The 24,530-nt window shown below is 37.9% G+C and overlaps 1 protein-coding gene across 1 annotated transcript in view; it reads left to right on the top strand.

Annotated features, from left to right (window-relative positions):
- PTPRQ (protein tyrosine phosphatase receptor type Q) overlaps positions 1–24,530 on the top strand; it is a 239,820-nt gene that overhangs the window by 118,703 nt on the left and 96,587 nt on the right. The window contains exon 26 of the mRNA XM_040234499.1: positions 3,798–4,121. Coding sequence (XP_040090433.1) covers positions 3,798–4,121 — 324 coding nt within the window. The remainder of the gene's footprint in view (positions 1–3,797; positions 4,122–24,530) is intronic.

Genomic DNA, 24,530 nt, shown 5'->3' with positions numbered 1-24,530 from the left:
TACCAGGCTCCTCCATCCATGGGATTTTCCAGGCAAGAATACTGAAGTGGGCTTCCATTTCCTTCTCCAGGGGATCTTCCCCACTCAGGGATCAAACCTGGGTCTTCTGCATTGCAGGCAGATGCTTTGCTGTCTGAACCACCAGGGAAGCCTGGAAGGCGGCGTATGTACTGAAATTCTTAGGGAGATCTGTCTCCATAAAGGTCAGAAGTAAAAAGACAGGTTGATGGAGATCATCTCTGAGCTGCCATCAAATTCTGATTCTGCAATCTTCTGATTCATCTGCCTGTTCTATGGATTCTACTACCAAAGTAAATCTAAAAATTCACTTCTTTCCTATTGCTACCATCTTATTTCTTCTTTGTGGAACAAATCAAATGGTCTATGAATTTGTCCCTTTACCTATTTGCGAGTATGACTGGATTTGAAAAGATGTACTTCTGAACATCTCATTCTGACAGCTTGATACAGCTTTCTATTGCTTGACAAGCGATCTATAATCTTGTGATGTAGCATGTCCCCAGACTCTCTTTGTTATTGCCAATGTGAATTATAAGCCATAGTCAAACTTGATTTGGATCACATTACCCTCCTCTTCTTGAATCTCTGCCTTTATAGTTAGTGAAATCTTCTCTGTTCATGTGCAACCTTTCCTCTTAAAATTTTTTCTGAACCCCCAAATTAGTCAGGTTTCTCTGCTTTGTGTTAGATTAGTTTGAAAATGTATCTTATCATAAAGTGGTCTGAATTAAAATTTAGTGGCTGAAGGATTTCAATAAATAATGGAAATTCTACTTTTTAGCCAATTTTGAACTTCTTTCTCTGCAAAGGTACATTTTCCTTAAAAACAACTTTTTCTCTAATTGCTCTTATACATAACTAAACATACAAGAGGGAGTATGCTGTAAGTAGTCTAGTAAGTGTCCTGTTTGTAAGGCTACTTTTTTAGAGGTTAATGTTTGATTAAATACAGTAAGATATGACAAAAAATATTAAATATTTGAAAACAGGCTAATTGTATATGATCATATAGCTTTAAGTAATTTACTATTTGTTTTGTATTGCATTAGACTTTTTCTTCTCTTCCAGTTTTGTGTGTGTGTACTCAGTTGCTCAGTCACGTCCAACTCTGCTATCCCATGGACTCTAGCCTGCCAGGCTCCTCTGTCCATGGGATTTCCAAGGCAAGAATCCTGGAGTTGGTTGCCATATCCTTCTCCAGGAGATCTTCCTGATCCAGAGCTCAAACCCCATGTCTGCTGTGTCTCCTGCATTGGTGGGTGGATTCTTTACTACTGAACCACCTGGGAAACCCCTTTTCAGATTTAGGCAATATTAATATATAATCTATAGGTCTGTAAAACAAATAGAAATAAATATCAGATTTTAGGCTATGCTTATACACGATGATAATATCAACTATTCCAGTTTGTATCTTTTTAAAAAAAAAAAAAAACTTTTTTGACTTTTATTTGACTCACTTGACCAAATTGATTTGCTGTTTTTGAGCCATGGAAATAGAGTTGTGATGTACTATTATTGGATGAGACAATTCAACCCAGATTGATTTGGCTATTTATTAAAATTTTTAATCTTGAATAGCTATTTGTGGGATTGACTTGTGTAATACAATTAATATTCACATTCAAAAAATTGTCTGTAGATAATGCTGTAAAAATTTAAGAGAACATTCAAATTTTTTAACTCAAGTCCAGACCTCTCTACAGAACTCCAGACTCATGCATACATCTGTTATTTGACCTCTTCTGGGTATCTGATAGGCAATTCAAAGTTAACATGCTCAAAAGAAATCCTTAGTGTTGCTCTGCACCATCTACTTCTTGTACAGTCATCCCTTTCTTGGTGAATAGTGACTTTATCTTTCTTTTTGCACCTGAGGACCTTAGAGCTTTCCTCTACTCCTCCTCCTCTCTTATACCTCGTATGTCACATGTCAGCAAATCCTGTCAGCTGTCCTTCAAAATATATTCAGAATCTGAATACTTCATTTCTGCTGCTGCATTTCTGCTGCAGGCCATCGTGATCTCTTATGCTGACTCTGCAATAGCTAACTAATTACTCTGTTTTCACCCTATCTCCCTTGTCCATTCTAAACAAAACAACTAGAGTGATTCTGTGAACATGTATGTTAGAACTCGTAATTACTCCTGCTCAAGTGAGTCACACCAGTGTTCTACACTTGGTCTTATACAATCAAGTCTTCAGTGTTTCTTTTCAGATCTCACTTCGTAGTAGCCTACTGGCCTCTTTTTTATTCTTCAAATATTACCAGGCCTGATTCCAACCTAGGAGTGTCATTATGCATTTGCCTCTGCTGGGAATGTTCTTCCTCAAAATATTCACATGGTTAGCTTCCCTACCTTCATCAGGAACTTCATGTCTCCTCGTCAGTGAGGCTTTCTCTCTGACGACTCAGCTTAAAATTTTGCTATCCTTGGGAACTCTTCTTCCCTTTTTTATTTTTTTCCATAACAGTAATCATCATGCGGGCTTCCCTGGTGGCTCAGTGGTAAAGAATCCTCCTGCCAATGCAGGAGATATGGGTTTGATCTCTGGGTCAGGAAGATCTGGAGAAGGACATGGCAACCCACTCTAGTATTCCTCCCTGGGAAATTCCATGGGCAGAGGAGCCTGGTGGGCTACAGTCCATGGGGTCGCGAAGAGTCAGATACAACTTAGAGACTGAGCACGTACTCATGCAATCGTCATGCAAAATACTGTCTGTTTTGTCGGGCTTCTTTGGTGGGGGTATTTACTGAAATCTGAATGTGATATGTTTAGGAATGAATGAGTTTTTAATGAATAATTTTCTAACTCATTTATTTTTTTAACTTTATCTTTAATGCATACATTAACATAATGTTTTTATGAATAGTGTAATTTTCATACAAATCATTGTTATCATTCCTATCTCAGCCTTCTGAGCGAAGGTCCTTGCACGCATGTAAGGACAGGCATGGCTGAAGAAGCTCGTGTCACTGAAGTCATTGTTCTTTTATATTTCCCACTATAATACACTTACATTTCTTGTCTAATAAGTGGCTACTTGAAAACAAAACATAAGCCTGTGTATTTTGATTTCCTAACACCAGCCCGAGAGCCTGACATGTAGTATGCATATAGTAAACCAGTAGATAATGTGAAATCTGATAATGATCCCAAGTAGGACCATATTATTGTAGATGATACCTTATTCTGTGTGTGTCAATGTCAGTGTGGTTGATGATGTTCTAGAAAGAGTTTTACTAATTTTAAATATATGCAACATAAAATAAAAATTACCCAATTATATAATTATTAATTCAGTCAATAATGTTTCTTTATTTTAGAATCAGCATTTACTGTAAGATGTGCTTATATCTATCTAGTCATTTAAATATAAGAATGTCTTTCTTGGGAATTAAATAGTAAAACTCAGACCATACCTCTGAAAATACATAGGATTATATAAGCATGCAATTTTCCTTTGTACCAGTGTTTATATAAGGAACTAAAGTAAGTTTTTATAAGCAACTTGTGAGTAAATTTGGGAGCAAAATTAGAAATAAAAATATCACAATTGTTTTGTCCCCTAGCCCTTAGAATCATTACTCTCTGAAGCATCACCTTAAGTTTCTGCTAAATAAATGTGGACGTATTAATCTAAGGGCAGTTGTAATAAGAGATCACCACTATGTGCATAATAAAAAAAATTTTTTGTAAATCCTGTTTCTTCATCCCATTTACACAGTGTTCAGTAATTCTATTTTTTTTCATTTTTTCCCTTTAATTTTTAGTTCCCAGTGTTCCCATGAATATTGCTTTTTCTAATGTTCAGTCAACTAGTGCAACATTGACATGGATGAGACCTGACACTATCTTTGGCTACTTCCAAAACTACAAGATTACCACTCAGCTTCGGGCTAAAAGATGCAGAGAATGGGACTCTGAAGAATGTGTTGAACATCAAAAAATTCAGTACCTCTATGAAGCTGACCTAACTGAAGAGACAGTATATGGATTGAAGAAATTTAGATGGTATAGATTCCAAGTGGCTGCCAGCACCAATGCTGGCTATGGCAATGCTTCAAATTGGATATCTACCCAAACCCTGCCTGGTCGTAAGTATTGTCCTGTGTATGTATGTATATATTAATTTTGGATTCAAGAAAAATCTCTTTAAATGTTTTTCCATAGAAGTCATTCAGAATAGAGGTAAAGATTGCTCTTGTTACATTAGATTTATATTTTTAAATTAACTGGTTGCCCTACTTGCTTAAATAACATCATCACCATCATAGCATTTAATTTTTATTGAATTGAATCCTAATAGGAAATTCAATTTCAGCCATTATTAGGGCTTTTCTCAAACTGCAGAATTGTATCAAGGTCATAGAGTCTTACATTGCAACGAAGCATTATGGTCTTCTCTGTGGCTTCTCATCAGGCTGAACTGATGGCCACTGAGTACCCTTTGGCTTTGCCTACATTTTCCCTTCATATCTGGAAGCTCTGCTGCTTTTAAGTCAGGCTTTACCACCTTGTCAGTGATTGTAGGCTTACGTGCATGCGTGCGTGCGTGCACACACACACACACACACACATTCATACACATGCACATGGAATTTCATTGATGCTATTGTAGATCTTTATAAACAGTGAAATAAACTTTGATCCAGAGCTTTTATTTTTTGGGGGGGTCACTAAATGTGTCTCTTGTTACTATTCCCAAGGGTACCTAGAATAATGTTGGTATAGTGAATATTCAATGAATGTTTGTTAATGCAGTTAAGCATTTGTGATAGAATCCAGACAACTCAGCCTTCAGTACGATTGTCCACGCTCTCCTCTGGGGCACTTGGACTCGGTTTCTGTAAGGTCTGCCCACTGGCTTTTCTCTTACCTCCCTGATAGCTCTTTCTCAGTTTCCTTTGCTTATTCTCTCTCTTTCTCATTTTTCAAATCTAAATGTTGGAGTGTTCAAAGATACATGGTTGGCTCTTTTCTTTATCAATGCATAATACCTAGGAGATCTTACCGTAAGAGACTTTATCCCGTCCTATGGCTTTAAAGTCTCCTTATATAGTAAGAACAGGTGGCAAGAATACACAGAAGAACTATACAAAAAAGATCTTCATGACCCAGATAATCATGATGGTGTGATCACTCACCTAGAGCCAGACATCCAGGAATGTGAAGACAAGTGGGCCTTAGAAAGCATCACTATGAACAAAGCTAGTGGAGGTGATGGAATTCCAGCTGAGCTATTTCAAATCCTGAAAGATGATGCTGTGAAAGTGCTGCACTCAATATGCCAGCGAATTTGGAAAACTCAGCAGTGGCCGCAGGACTGGATAAAGTCAGTTTTCATTCCAATCCCAAAGAAAGGCAATGCCAAAGAATGCTCAAACTACCACACAGTTGCGCTCATCTCACACGCTAGTAAAGTAATGCTCAAAATTCTCCAAGCCAGGCTTCAGCAATACGTGAACTGTGAACTTCCAGATGTTCAAGCTGGTTTTAGGAAAGGCAGAGGAACCAGAGATCAAATTGCCAACATCCGCTGGATCATGGAAAAAGAAAGAGAGTTTCAGAAAAACATGTATTTCTGCTTTATTGACTATGCTAAAGCGTTCGACTGTGTGGATCACAATAAACTGGAAAACTCTTCAAGAGATGGGAATACCAGACCACCTAACCTGCCTCTTGAGAAACCTATAGGCAGGTCAGGAAGCAGCAGTTAGAACTGGACATGGAACAACAGACTGGTTCCAAAAAGGTAAAGGAGTGCGTCAAGGCTGTATATTGTCACCCTGCTTATTTAACTTCTATGCAGAGTACATCATGAGAAACACTGGACTGGAAGAAACACAAGCTGGAATCAAGATTGCCGGGAGGAATATCAATAACCTCAGATATGCAGATGACACCACCCTTATGGCAGAAAGTGAAGAGGAACTCAAAAGCCTCTTGATGAAAGTGAAAGAGGAGAGTGAAGAAGTTGGCTTAAAGCTCAACTTGCAGAAAACGAAGATCACAGCATCTGGTCCCATCACTTCATGGCAAATAGATGGGGAAACAGTGTCAGACTTTATTTTGGGGGGCTCCAAAATCACTGCAGATGGTGACTGCTGCCATGAAATTAAAAGATACTTACTTCTTGGAAGGAAAGTTATGACCAACCTACATAGCATATTAAAAAGCAGAGACATAACTTTGCCAACAAAGGTCCATCTAGTCAAGGCTATGATTTTTCCTGTGGTCATGTATGGATGTGAGAGTTGGACTGTGAATAAAGCTGAGCACCGAAGAATTGATGCTTTTGCACTGTGGTGTTGGAGAAGACTCTTGAGAGTCCCTTGGACTGCAAGGAGATCCAACCAGTCCATTCTAAAGGAGATCAGTCCTGGGTGTTCTTTGGAAGGAATGATGCTAAAGCTGAAACTCCAGTACTTTGGCCACCTCATGCGAAGAGTTGACTCTTTGGAAAATACTCTGATGCTGGAGGGATTGGGGGCAGGAGGAGAAGGGGACAACAGAGGATGAGATGGCTGGATGGCATCACCGCCTCGATGGAAGTGAGTTTGAGTGAACTCCGGGAGTTGGTGATGGACAGGGAGGCCTGGCGTGCTGCGATTCATGGGGTCGCAAAGAGTCGGACACGACTGAGCGACTGAACTAACCATATAGTGATCATTCTCAAATATCTATTTTTAGGTCTGACTGCTCCCTAGAACCTAATCAGTATATGTACCTGATGAACTGACATCATTGGGCAGATGTGTCTAATATCCTCTCAAAATTAATGTGATCTAAACACTAAGGCTTCTCAGTATCCAAATGTAGAAAAGGAGAATCTTGCACTGTTCTTTTCCTCCTCTACTCCGCTAGTGACTTATTTTTACCATACTGTCTAAACGCATCCCTCCTTTTGCATTACTATTAGTCCTGTCCTTCTTTACTGCTACCACTGCCTTAACCTAACTGACCTCCTTGGCTTTCATACTCATCTTTTAAGATGTAAATCATATGATGTCACTTGCTTGTATAAAGCTTTTCAATGAATCGCCATTGCTCTTGGAATACAATTCAAATTTCTTAATATGTTCAACAAAGCCCTTATGTGACTTGACTCTTACCTAACTCTCTAACCTCATCCATTATCATTTCCCCTTTATCCTTATTATCTTCATTATCATATTCTCATTATCTCATTATGATATCTCACTATCATATCCTCATTATCATATTCCCATTATCCTCCACTCATACTGGATAATTTTTGTGTTGCTTGAACACACTGAAGTCCTAGAACTTGGGGCTTTGCATGCCCTGTTCCTTTGCATTGGAGTGCTTTTCCGTGTCCATCTTTGCATGAGCAGCTTTTTATAATGTATACTTCTGCTTGAATGATTCCTACTCAGAATGAATTTCCCTGACCACCCAATCTAAAAGAGCTATGCATTGTATTCCAAGAATATCATCTTAATGAAAATTTATAATTACCTGATCATTTTTATTTTTATGTATTAGCTTATTTTTAGAATTTGTCTTGATCATTACTATTTCCTTGTTGCCTAGAATGGTACCTGGCAATAGTAGGCACTCCATAAATATCTCCTAAAGGAGTCAAACTTGATTGAATAAGTTAAAATGGATGAGGGAGCATGAACTGTTCTCCAAAGCAGGGAATAGAGAGGATGACAATGCCATAACAAACAAAAGGAAAATATGGGGGAAAAAAATCAAGCTGTTTAGTCAATAAGTATAGTTATGTTTACTCTTTTAACTTTGAGAAGAAATAACTCTTACAATCTAAGTGACTAGACAACAGAAAGAAACAGATGCTTAGAGATTAGAACATAGGTAAAGTGAGGAATTTTAGTTGCTTCAGCCAATAACAATAATCAGAATTACAAGTGAGAGAAGAATGGGACACTGAATTAATATATGTTAAAGTCACAGGGACAACTGTTACTGAAGATGTCATACAAGCACCGTAATGAATGAAGCAGACTGCTGATGTAAGGTGATTGAGAGAGGTGAAAACCATGGCAAATTAACAAAAGGTGCTGTCTATGGGGCAACCACTACTCAGTCCTGGCTGATTACTGTCTTACAGAGAAGTCATGCTATTAGGATGTAGGATGTGTTCAGAGAAATAGGAAAGCTAAATTTTTTATGGTGAAAATACTCAACTTCTTGTTGTAACAAGTTGTTTTAAATGTAAAAACTTTCAGCTTTTCAAACCAGACACGTCAGTAGTCCAGATCTGGCCTGTGGGCAACTAATTTGCTACCTTTGGTTAAAATGGGCTTCCCTGGTGGCTCAGATAGGAAAGGGTCTGCCTGCAATGCAGAAGACCTGAGTTCGGTCCCTGGGCTGGGAAGATCCCCTGGAGAAGGGAATGGCTACCCACTCCAGTATTCTTGTCTGGAGAATCCCATGGACAGAGGAGCTTGGTGGGCTCCATAGGTTGCAAAGAGTCAGGCACGACTGGGTGACTCACACTTCACATTACTTACTTGGGTTAAAATAGACCGTATGCCTGTACATCTGCAGCCACTGAGGCTTCCCGCCCTCCTCCTCCTGAGCATCTCCCTTGGATAGTAACTGCTTCTTCCTCCTACAGCGAGCCAGGAATTGGAGTTTGTAAATGCCTCATCTCCTTGCGCACTCTAGACAGGGTGGTGGTAGATGTTTGGTTAGCACTACATGACTTACCTGATCAATTCAAACGCTGGTAAAGGAAACTAGGAAGTTGGATTTTTACAAAATCCCACATTCTTTTTTTTTTTTTAAGTTACATACTTAAAATTTTTGTCAAATTTTGATAATTTTATTTATTTATTTATTTGTGGCTGTGTTGGGTCTTCATTGCCATGCAGGTTTTTTTCTCTAGGTGCAGCAAGCAGGGCCTACTCTCTGGTTGTGCTGCGGGGGCTTCTCATCGCGGCGGCTCCTCTGTTGTGCAGCACAGGCTCTGGGGCATGCAGGTTCCGGTAGTTGTGGCTCATGGGCTCAGTAGTTGCAGCTCCTGGGCACGAGAGCACATTCAATAGTTATGGCGAATGGACTGGGTGGCTCTGTGGGATTTTCCTCGATCAGGGATCGAACCTGTGTCTCCTGCCTTGACAGATGAGAATCCCACATTCTTAATCCTGAAAATTTGGGAGTCTTTCCACTTGAGTGTCATTGCTTCTACCAGAGTCCCTTCTCTCCCTCTCCACCCTTAAGGTCTATGACCCACTCACTAGAAGTTGGTCATTTTCAGCTCTCTGCTGTGCTACTTTGCTCATTCTGGTCTAAAGAATGGTGGTTCAGTTCAGTTCAGTTCAGTCACTCAGTCATGTCCGACTGTTTGCGACCCCATGAATCGCAGCACGCCAGGCCTCCCTGTCCATCACCAACTCCCGGAGTTCACTCAAACTCACGTCCATTGAGTCAGTGAAGCCAACCACACATCTCATCCTCTGTCGTCCCCTTCTCCTCCTGCCCCAATTCCTCCCGGCATCAAAGTCTTTTCCAATGAGTCAACTCTTTGCATGAGGTGGCCAAAGTATTGGAGTTTCAGCTTTAGCATCATTCCTTCCAAAGAACACCCAGGGCTGATCTCCTTCAGAATGGACTGGTTGGATCTCCTTGCAGTCCAAGGGACTCTCAAGAGTCTTCTCCAACACCACAGTGCAAAAGCATCAATTCTTCGGCGCTCAGCCTTCTTCACAGTCCAACTCTCACATCCATACATGACTCCTGGAAAAACCATAGCCTTGACTAGACGGACCTTAGTCGGCAAAGTAATGTCTCTGCTTTTCAATATGCTATCTAGGTTGATCATAGCTTTCCTTCCAAGGAATAAGTGTCTTTTAATTTCATGGCTGCAGTCACCATCTGCAGTGATTTTGGAGCCCCCAAAAATAAAGTCTGACACTGTTTCCACTGTTTCCCCATCTATTTCCCATGAAGTGATGGGACCGGATGCCATGATCTTTGTTTTCTGAATGTTGAGCTTTAAGCCAACTTTTTCACTCTCCTCTTTCACTTTCATCAAGAGGCTTTTTAGCTCCTCTTCACTTTCTGCCATAAGAATGGTGATAGACTACTTCGAATATTTCATGATTAGTGTGAGCCTTTTTTTAAATAGCATTATTTTTTTCATTTTATTAGGAGGTATTCCTTTGCCATTGGTGGTTGGTTGATTAGTTTGTTGGTTCTTGATGCAATGGAGAGGATAATCTTGGCTTTTTTCACTCCAACTCCCAGATCCTTACTTGATGACTAATCCAAAGAGTACCTTTGTGTGGAATACCAGTGTGAATTTTATCTGACACTTTCCTCTCTCTTAGTCTGGTATCTCATTGCCAGAATTTAAACTATCCATCAGAGAATAACTGGCTGTAAAAAATATTAATAGTTAAGTAGACTTTCTATACTACTTTTATCCCCTTTTCTTTTTCTTTATCCTTAAGAACTCATTTTCTATTCAGTTTATCAATAAAATAGAAAAGAGAATACAGTTGTGTTTCTACCACTGTGATTAAGAGAGAAAAGTGAAAATATTAGTATATTTTAGAATTTGTGACAACATTTTTCCTGGCATTCTTAAACTTACAACTTTTTAGCTGAGTATTCATATGGGGGTAGGAATAATAAATTAACTTTGAAAGTTATAACTTTGGTCACTTTTCATTTAGTTTTATAAATGAAGTCAACATTTTTCTAATGATAAATGAATTTTATAAATGTACAGTAAAAAATGTGTTATTATATTAAGCCAAGGAGAGATGCTCTGAGGTGGCATTTAATATGAAAAATGAAAACACACCATATATATATATTGTTAAAAGACAGTATATATAGTGAGCTAACATATTGTATAAGAATAAGAGAAATTAGAATAGTCAAGCAACAAAAATCTTGAAGAGCAGTAATATTTTTAAGATTAAATAAAGTAAATAAGGATTAGATGTTGATTCTGCATACCAAAGTTGAAAAGCATTACAGATATTTTGTAAGCAAAAGGTAATCTGGATGAAGAAATTTACTAAGTATCTTTATCTGTTATTGATTCAAAAAAGTATTATGTCATTTTATAATATAAGAAAATAAAATGATGAAAATGAGTCATTTCTGTGAATTAAAACATTAAATAATATAAACTCAGTATTTAAAATTCATGCAGTTTATTCTAATGGTATCAAGTTGTGCCTAAGCACTTACTACCAGAATCTCTTAATCAAAACCTGGACCTTCTTTGATAAGGAGCCTAGTAATTGATGGCTAGTTTCAGGTCAAATGATTCAACATTTGAATAGCTCAAATAAAAAGACCACCCACTTGGAATAATATTATAAAATGTTCTATAATGGCTTATGGAATAAGAATATATATTGTATTAACTTTCTGAGTGCATAAAGAAGAGCACTCAAATTGAAGATGCAAGGAACAATGTTAGAATGCAAGCTGAGAATTAAATTGGATTATTTTCTGAATCTGGATCTACCTCTGTACACTGAAGTGAATAAAAGTAACAATATTCAGCCAACCCAAGCAAACATTTCTTTCTCCCACCTACTCTGATCTAGATAATTGAAGCCAAATTGCTTTTCTCCTTAAATCATCTGTATAATAGCTATTGCTCTCTTCTTCACACTGAGTATGCATAGCTACAAACATAAGCACAGAAATTACAAGTGGCAGAAATATTTAACTTGAAACATGAAAGTCTTCCAGATTATTTTACTCATCTCTTACTTCTCTTGATTAAACTTAGACTCAAAAGGGATATTAGTTGTGTGGGGGGGAGGAATAGAGAATGGAAAGTTGTTAAATTTCTCTGCGGTCCACAATAGGAGCTTATAATGCTGAGGAAATGTACGATTTTAGAAGAGTGGGGGTGTGAAATTAGTATGGAATGAAATGGGACTCTCATAATGTGCATCTCCTATAGACCACCAAGACTGGAAACCAGCAAGAAAGGAAAATTCCTGGGGTAGCGCTTAGGTTGTGAAAACCACGGGATACCATACTCATGAGGAATTTTAACTACCCAAACATCTGTTAGGCTAAAAAAAAAAATTTAGGAAAACATGCCTCATCAAAGAAGCTTCCAAGGAATGCAACTTTATGATTTAAAAAGAAGAAAGCCAAATAGAGGGCAAAGCACTCTTTAACATTTTAAAAAATGAGAGATTGTTGATGCATTATTATATATTCAGTTGTTTTTCTTAATATCTTCTAAATGGTGTAATGAACTTACAGTGTGAATGCTATCATAATAGAGGGAGATATTCTACTTTCTATAAAGAGGCAATTATGGCTGATAAGAGATGTCAGCCATAAATAGGAAAAGATAACTCATGACATGAAGAAGCCCAATTGGTGGCAGTCGGTTTTTACAATAGGCTCTATCCTGTTGCCAGTAGAGGAAGCGAATATAATTTATTCTAGACATGATGGTTGTACTTCTGCAAAATTAATTAGTTGCTGTCAAAAATCTTCTAAGTTAGTTACCCAAGGCTCCCGAATGTGTAATTCAAGATGACATCTCTCTCCCCTAAACTATAGATTGAAGTTACTAGTATGACCAGTTAGGTTTCCAGAGGTGTCTGGAACCCCATATTACTATTCTTCCTGCCCTACTGCATGCCTTCTCCTAGATGTTCCCTGTTTCAGTGTATTATACATTGTTCATCTAAGTGTTCAAGTGAGGGATCTAGGAATCATTCTTAATTCTTTTTAGCCATCCCCACTCCTCAGTCCATACCTGAACCAAATTTCCCTTCTAAATATTTCTTGAATTTTTTTAGGTTTCTCTGTTAAGGGTCTCTAAATTCATACTGTTAAAATACACCTCATAGATTATTACAAAAAAATATCTAAATGGTCTTTCTGTTCTCATTTTCTCTACCCTCCACCTAAACCTAGATTTTGAATATACCTATTTGTTATTTCTCTAAAATCTTTGGTGGTTTTCTGTTTCCTTTTGATATGCTCTATAAGACTACCAAAATCACTGCAGATGGTGACTGCAGCCATGAAATTAAAAGATGCTTACTCCTTGGAAGAAAAGTTATGACCAACCTAGACAGCTGAGTAAAAAGCAGAGTCATTACTTTGCCAACAAAGGTCCATCTAGTCAAAGCTATGGTTTTTCCAGTAGTCATGTATGTATGTGAGAGTTGGACTATAAAGAGCTGATCACTGAAGAATTGATGCTTGTGAATTGTGTTGAAGAAGACTCTTAAGAGCCCTTGGACTGCAAGGAGATCCAATCTATCCTAAAGGAAATCAGTCCTGAATATTCATTGGAAGGACTGATGCTAAAGCTGAAACTCCAGTACTTTGGCCACCTCACGCAAAGAGTTGACTCATTGGAAAAGACCCTGATGCTTGGATTGGGGACAGGAGGAGAAGGGGACGACAGAGGATGAGATGACTAGATGGCATCACTAACTCGATAGATGTGAGTTTAACTGAACTCCAGGAGTTGGTGATGGACAGGGAGGCCTGGTGTGCTGCAATTCATGGGGTCGCAGAGTCAGACATGACTGAGCGACTGAACTGAACTGATAAGATTACCTCTGATTTTTGCTTATATTCCATACATACCCCTCACTGTTTCCCCGTTGTGCTCCAGAATCTTTGCTGCTCTTTCTTACTGTCCTTCCTGTCCACTTTTGGAGACCAAAAGGCCTTTTCTTTATGTTTCACACCAAATATCTCCTCTGCAAAGCCTTCTGTCAATTCCTCTTTCTACTCCCACCTTCCAAAAGTTGTTTCTAAACACTGAACCTATTACAACATAATTATTTACCTCTTCTGTGGAACTCTGAGCTCCTTAAAGACAGAGCTGACCAGTGATGATGTCTTATGTATGTTTCTGCTCTTTATGCCTACTCAGTATTTAAGACTGAATGAATGTGGCATTTGGACTCAAGGAAGGCATTGACTTTAATGTGAAAGTATTTCAATGTCAAAATTCTCCACTGCAAAATCATTCATACTCATTTTCTTCAAATTTTATTTTTGTCAAATTGTCTTTCAAATATTTGCATGGTGCCTGTCAAAATTAAAATTCTCCCAGTCAGTTTCTATTCACGTGTGACATGTTCAGCTTCTTTTTCTCAAAATCAGTATATTTTATATTGTTGATATGTGTTTTTTCATTAACATAAGTATGAATTACTGCTTACAGGGAAGAAGTATGGCCATAAATTGAGGATTTTAAACCGTGAAAGAAAATAATTTCTTCATAAGTTTCAGAGTGAATTGAAGTTTTAACAGTATCTAAATAATTAGCTGAGATTATAAATTGTTAATGAATTTATGAAGTGGAATATAATAGGTTGATAGTTCATGAAGAAGGCAAAGGAGAACAATGTCTAAATTTGGGCTGCTAAATATGTTTAGAAAGGATATTTAGGTGAAATCATAGTTTAAAGAACATAGTGATTATATAAAATTATTTTTAAAGGATTCAACTGTATATATAATTTAAAAGAACATTTGTCAGGTTATTAACAGTTTTCCAGAATATAAATAAAAATATTTTGAAATCCTATTACATAAGCATGTAGAATATGTTTTTCAGTAAAAATGCTAAAAATCGCTAAAAGGATAAGCTAAGCTAAGTCGCTTCAGTCGTGTCTGACTCTGTGCCACCCCATAGACAGCAGCCCACCAGGCTCCCCCGTCCCTGGGATTCTCCAGGCAAGAACACTGGAGTGGGTTGCCATTTCCTTCTCCATGAAAATATTCCATAAATGAATTTCAGTAACTCTTAAACATTCCACAGAATTTCCTAAGAACCTGTGAGAGTATAATACCTGGCAATCCTCTCTAAAACAGAAATTCACCTATCTGCTACGTTACTGCTGATGATCTGAAATGTACATGATCTCTAAAAAATAACAGTACTGAATAAAACTGAAAGGATCATCCAAGTTCCTACCTAATACCAAAGTATTTATCCAGGAGTACTGAATAAATCATAGCAATTTTGTATCCTTTTCAGAAAAAAACAATCTCAGAACGTACAAGCATGTGGCATTTCACACTGCACCAACTGAGTAACAGTAAATGAAGGTATAACCACGACAACTTCTTCACCAACTCTTGTGTCCTGAAATATGACGTCTGCCCCTGGCAGCTACCATTCCAATTCCACAGGGTATTTTCCAGTCAGACAAGCTGTACAATGATCATTCTTTTCAAAACATTCCAGACCATTCTCATTTTCTTGAATCATAATATCTTCCTTTGTACAATGACCATTGTTTTCAAAACATGCCAGACCATTCCCATTTTCTTGAACCATAATGTCTTGCTTTTTCACTCTCTGTGTTTTCAGTGTTATTCCTTCTTGTACAGATGAAACCAGTCCTTCTACTGACAGATATACAACACTGTTTGCTCCTAGATAATCTGAAATATGCTCAAATTCTGGTTTATTGGCAATAAGCTCTTCTTTTGTTGGTATGTTAATGATTATTGTATTTTTTTCTAAATCATCAGTGTTATAGAAAATCTGGTTTATCAAAAGGATAAAAGGAGAAAAAAATGTTTCTCCCAATAATATTTAGCAGTATTTTATCTTTTATTAATTTGATGAATTCTCCTACTTTCTCATCTCAAACTTCTAATCTCATATTGAATTTAATTTATTTTGACTTTTCTGAGAATCTTCTTTCTCTTGGTTCAGAAAGAATTGTGAAATAAGTTTAATTCTTTGTGATTTCTGGTCATTAACTTCAGTTTGGGGCTGCCTTAGTATTAGGCCCTGAGTTAACAAATTTTCAGCTCTCTTTTCTTCTGCATTTATAGAAGAATTAGGGATTTGACTACAGGAAACTCCCATTCCTGAAGAAAGTATAGGATTGCTATGTCTGGTAGGGTAGGGCACTTTTTAGTTGGGCCCAGTAACTGAGCTGAGACCCCTTGGCTGGATAGTTAATAATGACAGCAGTAACTGAGCTTAGCAAGGGTTTACTATGTGCTGGTATTAGTCTGAGATCTTTATACACATCAGTTTATTCATGAGCCTCATTCATTTCTAAGATAGAGCTTGTACTCTTAGATCTTGACTAGCAAAGCCTCATGGTGGTGTGAAAAGAACTAAGAGGTGGAATATGTTAAATAGGATTACAAAGGGAAGATAGGCAAGATCATAATTTAAAGGAAATTACAGCATGCATATAAAATTAAACTATATAATAAAGCATTCAACTCTAATTTTAAAGTTTTTATTGAAGTATAGTTGGTTTGCAATGTTGCATTAATTTCTGCTATACAAGACACAGAGAATAGATTTGTGGAAACAGTGGGGGAAAAAGAGGGTAGGACAAACTGAGAGAGTAGCATTGAAACATATACATTACCATATGTAAAATTAGATAGCCAGCGGAAATTTGCGTATGATATAGGGAACTCAAATCTGGTGCTCTGTGACAACCTAGAAGGGTGGGATGGGGTGAGAGGGAGGTTCAAATGGGAGGGGATACATGTATACCGATGGCTGATTCATGTTGATATACGGCAGAAACCAAGACAATATTATGAAACAATTATCCAATTAAAAATAAATTTTAAAAATGTCTGCCGTACAGTAAAGATCATAGCATCTGGTCCCATCACTTCATGGGAAATAGATGGGGAAACAGTAGAAACAGTGTCAGACTTTATTTTGCGGGGCTCCAAAATCACTGCAGATGGTGACTGCAGCCATGAAATTAAAAGAAGCTTACTCCTTGGAAGAAAAGTTATGACCAACCTAGATAGTATATTCAAAAGCAGAGACATTACTTTGCCGACTAAGGTCCGTCTAGTCAAGGCTATGGTTTTTCCTGTGGTCATGTATGGATGTGAGAGTTGGACTGTGAAGAAGGCTGAGCGCCGAAGAATTGATGCTTTTGAACTGTGGTGTTGGAGAAGACTCTTGAGAGTCCCTTGGACTGCAAGGAGATCCAACCAGTTCATTCTGAAGATCAACCTTGGGATTTCTTTGGAAGGAATGATGCTGAAGCTGAAGCACCAGTACTTTGGACGCCTCATGTGAAGAGTTGACTCATTGGAAAAGACTCTGATGCTGGGAGGGATTGGGGGCAGGAGGAGAAGGGGATGACCGAGGATGAGATGGCTGGATGGCATCATGGACTCGATGGACGTGAGTCTGAGTGAACTCCAGGAGATGGTGATGGACAGGGAGGCCTGGCGTGCTGCAATTCATGGGGTCACAAAGAGTCAGACACGACTGAGCAACTGTACTGAATAGCAAAGTGACTCAGTTATGCATGTATGTATGTATTCTTTTTCATATTCTTTTCTAGTATTTATCATATGATATTTAATATAGTTATCTGTGCTATACAGTAGGACCTTGTTTATCTATTCTATATATAATAGCTTACATCTGCTTACTCCAACCTCCCACTTCATCCTTCCACCAATCCCCTCGCACTTGGTAACCACATCTATGTCTGTAAATCTGTTTCATAGATAGGTTCATTTGTGCATATTTTAGATTCCACATATAAGTGATTTTGTATATTATTTGTCTTTCTCTTTCTTGCTTATGTAAGTGTGATACTCTCTAGTTGCATCCATGTTGCTGCAAATGGCACTCATTCATCCTTTTTATGGCTGAGTAAATTCTACAGTATACGTGTACCATAGCTTCTTTATCCAGTCATATGTCAGTGGACATTTAGGTTATTTCCATATCTTGGCTATTGTGAATAGTGCTGCTATGAATATAGTGATGTGTGTATCTTTTTGAATTACAGAGTTTTGTCTGTATATGCCCAGGAGTAAGATTGCTGGATCTTATGGCAACTCTATTTTTAGCTGAGGAACCTCCCTGCTCTTTTTCCACTGTGGCTTATATTCCCACTAACAGTGTAGAAAGGTTCCCTTTTTTCTGCATCCTTTCCAGCATTTCTTATTCATAGAGTTTTCAGTGATGGCCACACTGACCAGTGTGAGGTGGTACCTCATTGAAGTTTTGATTTGTATTTCTCATTAATTAGTGATATGGAGCATCCTTTCTAATGCTTTTCGGCCATGTGTGTTTCTTCTTTGGAGAAATGTCTATTTAGGTCTTCTGCCCATTTTTCAATTGAGTTATTTGGTTTTCTGTTGTTGAATTGTATGAGCTGCTTGTATATTTTAAAAATTAAGTCCTTGTTGGTCACATTATTTACAAATATTTTCTCCCACTCTGTAGGTTGTCTTTTTGTTTATAATTTCTTTACCATGCAAAAGCTTATACATTTGATGAAACCAATTGTATATTTAATGTCAAAAAAGTTTTCCCAGGGTGTTAAGCCAGTTAGGTTGTTAAAGCAAGTTTTCTAGAATATAAATAAAAATAATTAGAAGTCTGCATTTGCATGAATAACTGGATGTCTTTCAGCTAGTAACTAAAAACCAAACAGTTAAAGGAAATTTAAAGGATAATCAGTTTGTGATATTACTAGCTTTGAAAACCAAATCTAAGAAAGACTAGAGATACTATGCAAGTTTCTAATTATAATCCACCTGTCTCCATTCTGAAACAAATTGAATGGGACTTGCCCTAGTACGCATGACCTCTAGCTATATTTTTGGTTTCTTTATCTTTAGTTATACCCTTGGTAGTTATTATAACTGATTATACCTACATGTAACACATGGGAGAATGAAGCAGCAACACTTTTCTCAGTCCTACCTCTTTGCTGTGGTGATCTTATCGAAATTATTCCAGCTGGTTCCTGCATGTAGCTTCAAGGTACCATAGAACTGATGTTGTCTTATATTCTTAAGGAACATGATGACCTCTAACTAGTCTAGAAACTTTAGAAATAGAAGGGAGTGATGGTAGGTAGAATGCTCTATATAGTTCATCCAGAATTAAAATACATGAAAGATACAAGGAGCCAGTGTGTGGAGTGTCTGTTGGCTGGATGCACATTTCCATGTTCATCACCAGCTCCCAAGCCCTTCACCTCTAACTACATCCCTAGTCTTCACAGAAGCAATAGTTTAATCCGCCTTTCCATCCTTGTTATCAAGAGTTCTAATCTGAAGGGCCCATGCCACAGCTTTTTCCAGTTGTACATTGATAGTATAGAGCAGTGGCTCTTAAACTTATACCCCAGGCATTAGAATTGTTAGGAGGACTTGTTAAACCATGGAGTGCTGAGCCCTCCCCACATCTGATTCAGTAGGTAAGGGATGTGATCTCAGAATCTGCTTTTCTGACAACTTCCCAGGTAATATTGATGCTGCTATTGTGGAGACCACATTTTGAGAACCACTGTTATAAACAGTTGTTTTGTAAACATAATGCAATTCTAGAAAAACTCATATTATCTTATTATAAAAGCAATGGAACTAATATGAGAATATTTTCATTCTTACCTGGCATGGCTAGTATTGGAAGTAAGGGTTTTTTGGTATTTTCTATTTTTTTCCCACTTAAGCCAGTATGAAATGATTCAGAAAATTACTCATTCAGCATCAAAGAAAATAGTCCTACAATGAGGTCTAATACTGTAGGCATCTACGAATCATCCTCAGTACTCATCAGTCTAGTAGGTCAGATTCTTACACGTGTAATATTTGCCCTTTGTGCTACCATCTTGCTGTTGGGAAATCTAGCTCCTCCTGGAACAAAATCAGTCTTGTAAAATGGTTGGAAATATTTCACCCACCAGCAGCAGTGTCTCATACTGGGCAGTGAAGTCACTCGGCTCTAGGGAAACATTCATCACCAGGAAGGATAGCCAACTAGTGCAGCATTGTAACCAGTGGGATATGTCCTGAGATGCTCTTGGCCCACATCAATATGGTCAGTTTCACTGCTGAACTCTTTCAGGGCTCTTGATGCCCTGAATTGTTTAAAATGTAAGGAATCCACCCAAACCACCCAGCCAGTGAGATTCCCCTTAGACCTGAGAGGCATGTAAAACTTAAAGCAAATTCTTCCAGGTATGGCAAGTTACAGTCTTAGAGGTGGTTAATACTTGTATAAGCTAAGAAAGAATGGGAGTCCTTCATTTAGTGATGACAGCAGCTAGGACTCTGGTGGTCCAGTGTACCAAATCCTAAAATACCCTGGAGTGAAGGACCTTTAAATAAACTTAAGTTGAACTTAAATTCAAATAGATGTGTGGGTAGTTTGAATCATAATGTGTATGGAACTCAAGATTTTTTGTCTTGTGAGCTGCTGTCCTTTATTTATATATGTTTATTCTTTAGGAAGGTCACTGCAGCATGCATTTAAAACCACAGAGAATTTTCTACAACGTTTTCATCATTAAATCTACAGGGATCTGCTGCCGGCAAAGTTACTAAAAAGCCTTTGAATGTGCTTATTCTGAAAGCACAGTATTAGACACACCAAAACTTGATGGTTCTTAATCAAAGTGGCATAGACTTGGGGGCACTCAAACTTTTATACGAACTAGGCAAAATGATGGTGTATCCAGACTCCCCTTTCAGCTAACACACTTAACAGGGGGACACAGATGGATGGGAAAGGTGACCCTGACCCAGAGAGGACCCACATTCCTGTGCAAGGATAGAAGCATGATAATCAGGAAATGATGGTTGTTAGTTACAGAAAATGCATTATTGTGAAAACCAGGGGACAAGTGCTTATGAGAGGAAGTGATTGGATTATGGGGAATGAGAGAATAAGGATAGATCATTCCTACTGAGTAAATTGCTGTGATTTATAAGAGAAAGGGTATAGTGATATCTTGGCCCATTACTGACTAGATTCATTTCACAAACAATCCTAAATCAGAATGTGACAGTTTATGGGGAGACAAACAAAGTCTCCCAAAGATGCTTATATATTACTAAGCTTTTAAACTGGCATATTTTCAACTCCCCATACCTTTATTGCTTTCAGTTGCCTTTATTTTGGTAGTGGACATTCATAATGATAATTCTGTATTCCCCCATAATTTTGTATTATGTAACTCTAATAATAGTTTATTACACACTGAAACAGAAGAGAAAAATAATGCTGAATTATTTTATTATGCATTTTTAGAATTTTGATAAGTTCCAAGAGAAGATTGTCTAAAAGAAACTTGAAAATGTTATTTGCTTAAAAGTACACTATAATATTTGTACAATATTAAAATAATTAGATGCTCTTCTATAATATACTTTGAGCATTTTGGTGTTCTAAATATTTCTCTTAAAATATTCATGAATTAATCAGATGTTTATCTTTCAGTGCTCTACACAGATGAAATATATATTCAGTTATATACTATGTGCATATAGTATATTCATATTTAAGTTTAAATAGGTATGTTTATTTTTTATTTCAAAATCAGAAGGTCTTTTCCCATCATATTATAATTCTTCAAGAATATAGATTAATATAATATGTTCTAAGGGAAATATTTCATGAAAGATTTAACACAGGGAACACTTATGTAACAAAACAGGAAATGTCATCAAGTTTGCTGAAAATGCAAATATTATTAACAGTGATTATTTCTTTAAAAAAAGAAAAAAGACTTTAGGCAAGTTCAAGAATTAAAGCACAGTTCAGCCAGGGGGTAAATGCCTTGCCTTTCTATAATGATTGATTTGTGTACAGAACTTAAAATATTTAGTAGTTAGTGTGTTCCATGAATGATCTCTGAATGTCATTTTCTTCTCAGCTCTGCTTGGGGTAGCAGACACTCCCTGATGAGGGCTTTGATTGCTGGTATTAAAGAATGGATGCAGGGTTGGCATTTTACTATGAAAGACGAGAAGCTGAAGTAAGGCATCACACTGTTTTCTGAGCTGGTCTCCAGACACACTTGCAAGACTAGCTGTAAGTTTCTCTTGGGAAATGTTTTGGATCTGTTCTCGTTTGAGACCTCAAAGATCTAAAGTGCAGAGTAAAGACGACACAGACATAGAAAAATTTCCTGAAAATATTTCTAAAAACATGCTACCATCAACTTCATCACAGAAAAAACCTTTGTCAACTTTCTTATCACAGGACATTTTCAGTAAACTGTCCGTGTTATTAGGGCAACAATAATGTACCACCTTGCCTGTCTGCTACAATGAGTGAGGTTTAACTATAGTCCCAACAGTCACTGAGTTGATATATGTTGTAAAGCTGTAGGAATCAGATTTCTGGAGATAATCGGTCCTCTTGATATAATGACTTTTTGTCCATCAATTCCTGGTAGGAGTGGATATCGAACATCAAAACCTATAGAGGCTTCTTCCAGTTCATGATGTTAGTTTATTAAACTATGGCTTTTGTCTTTCTTGTCTATGAAGGCAGTTCTTACAGAGACTTTAGCCGTGGCATTAAAGACCCTGAACAATCTGGCCCCATTTCTTCTCTGACTCTCATTCTGATTCACTTGGCTCCAGCCTCCCTGGAATCTCTGTTTTTCTAGAACACACCGGGCACAATCCTGTCTCAGAGACTGTGCAGTGGCCACTCTCCTCCCTGTGACACTTTCTTCAAATATCCCCATCTCTTTCACCTCCTTCCCATCTTTGCCTAAATGTCACTAGTTTAGACAGGCATTGCCTGACCACCATATTTTTTAAAATAGTAACTCCTATCCACCTTCCCGTTCCAGTTATCCTGATTCAGTTTTTGTCATGGTACATATCATCCCATGTACATGGTACATATATACTTCCCAACAGTATATAATTTAATTATTAGTTACATATTTAAATATTTATAATATATATTATTTTTCTCCCTCTCCTGAAATAGAGGTCACGTGATCTTTGTAATGGTTTTTTCCCTCTAACTCAGACCTCAAAAATGGCTGCCTTGAGTATCAGATCAGTTCAGTCACTCAGTCGTCTCCGACTCTGTGACCCCGTGAACCGCAGCACACCAGGCCTCCTTGTCCATCACCAACTCCCAGAGTTCACCCAAACCCATGTCCATCGAGTCGATGGTGCCATCCAACCATCTTATCCTCTTTCATCCCTCTCTCCTCCTGCCTTCAGTCTTTCCCAGCATAAGAGTCTTTTCATGAGTCACCTCTTCACATCAGGTGGCCAAAGTATTGGAGCTTCAGCTTCAGCAACAATCCTTCCAGTGTATATTCAAGACCATTCTCCTTTAGGATGGACTGGTTGGATCTCCTTGCAGTCCAAGGGACTCTCAAGAGTCTTCTCCAACACCAGAGTTCAAAAGCAACAATTCTTCAGTGCTGAGCTTTCTTCACAGTCCAACTCATATCCATACATGACTACTGGAAAAATCATAGCTTTGACTATATGGACCTTTGTTGGCAAAGTTGTTTCTGCTTTTTAATATGCTGTCGAGGTTGGTCATAACTTTTCTTCCTAGGAGTGAGCTTCTTTTAATTTCATGGCTGCAGTCACCATCTGCAGTGATTTGGGAGCCCAAGAAAATAAAGTCTGTCACTGTTTCCACTGTTTCCCCACCTATTTGCCATGAAGTGAGGGGACTGGATGCCATGATCTTAGTTTCTCTTGTGTGTGTGTGATGTTACAGTTTTTTAATTTATTTTTTAATTGAAGGATAATTGCTTTAGAGAATTTTGTTGTTTTCTGTCAAACCTCAACATGAATCAGCCATAGGTGTACATATATCCCCTCCCTCTTGAACCTCCCTCTCATCTCCCTCCCCAGCCCACCCCTCTAGGTTGATACAGAGCCCCTGATCGTAGTTTTTTGAATGTTGAGTTTTAGGCCAATGTTTTCACTCTTCCTCTTTCACCGTCATCAAGAGGCTCTTCAGTTCTTTTTTGCTTCCTGCCATAAGGGTGGTGTCATTTGCGTATTTGAGGTTATTGGTATTTCTCCTGGAAATCTTCATTCCAGCTTGTGCTTTATCCAGCCTGGCATTTCCCATGATGTACTCTGAATTTAAGTTAAATAAGCAGGGTGATAATATACATCCTTGATATAGTCCTTTCCCTATTTGGAACCAGTCCATTGTTCCATGTCCAGTTCTAACTGTTGTTTCTTGACCTGCATAGAGATTTCTCAAGAGGCAGGTAAGGTGGTCTGCTATTCCCATGTATTGAAGAATTTTCCACAGTTGTGATCCACACAGTCAAAGGCTTTGGTGTAGTCAATAAAGCAGAAGTAGATGTTTTCTGGAATTTCCTTGCTTTTTTTATGATCCAACAGATGTTGGCAATTTGATCTCTGGTTCCTCCTCCCTTTCTAAATCCAGCTTGAACATCTGGAAGTTCTCGGTTCACGTACTGTTGAAGCTTCGAGAATTTTGAGCATTATTTTGCTAGTGTGTGAGATGAATGCAATTGTGCAATAGTTTGAACATTTTTTGGCATTATCTTTCTTTGGGACTGGAATGAAAACTGACCCTTTCCAGTCTGGTGGCCACTACTGAGTTTTCCAAATTTCCTGGTGTACTGAGTGCAGCACTTTCACAGTATCATCTTTTAGGATTTGAAATAGCTCAGCTGGAATTCCATCACCTTCACTGTATTTGTTCGTAGTAATGCTTCCTAAGGCCCACTTGACTTCACACTCCAGGATGTCTGGCTCTAGATGAGTGATCA

Source organism: Oryx dammah, unplaced genomic scaffold (genome assembly GCF_014754425.2).
Source record: "Oryx dammah isolate SB20612 unplaced genomic scaffold, SCBI_Odam_1.1 HiC_scaffold_29, whole genome shotgun sequence".
Classification (NCBI taxonomy): Eukaryota; Metazoa; Chordata; class Mammalia; order Artiodactyla; family Bovidae; genus Oryx; species Oryx dammah.
The sequence above is the reverse complement of the archived record's forward strand: the minus strand, read 5'-3'. Positions and strand labels throughout refer to the sequence as shown.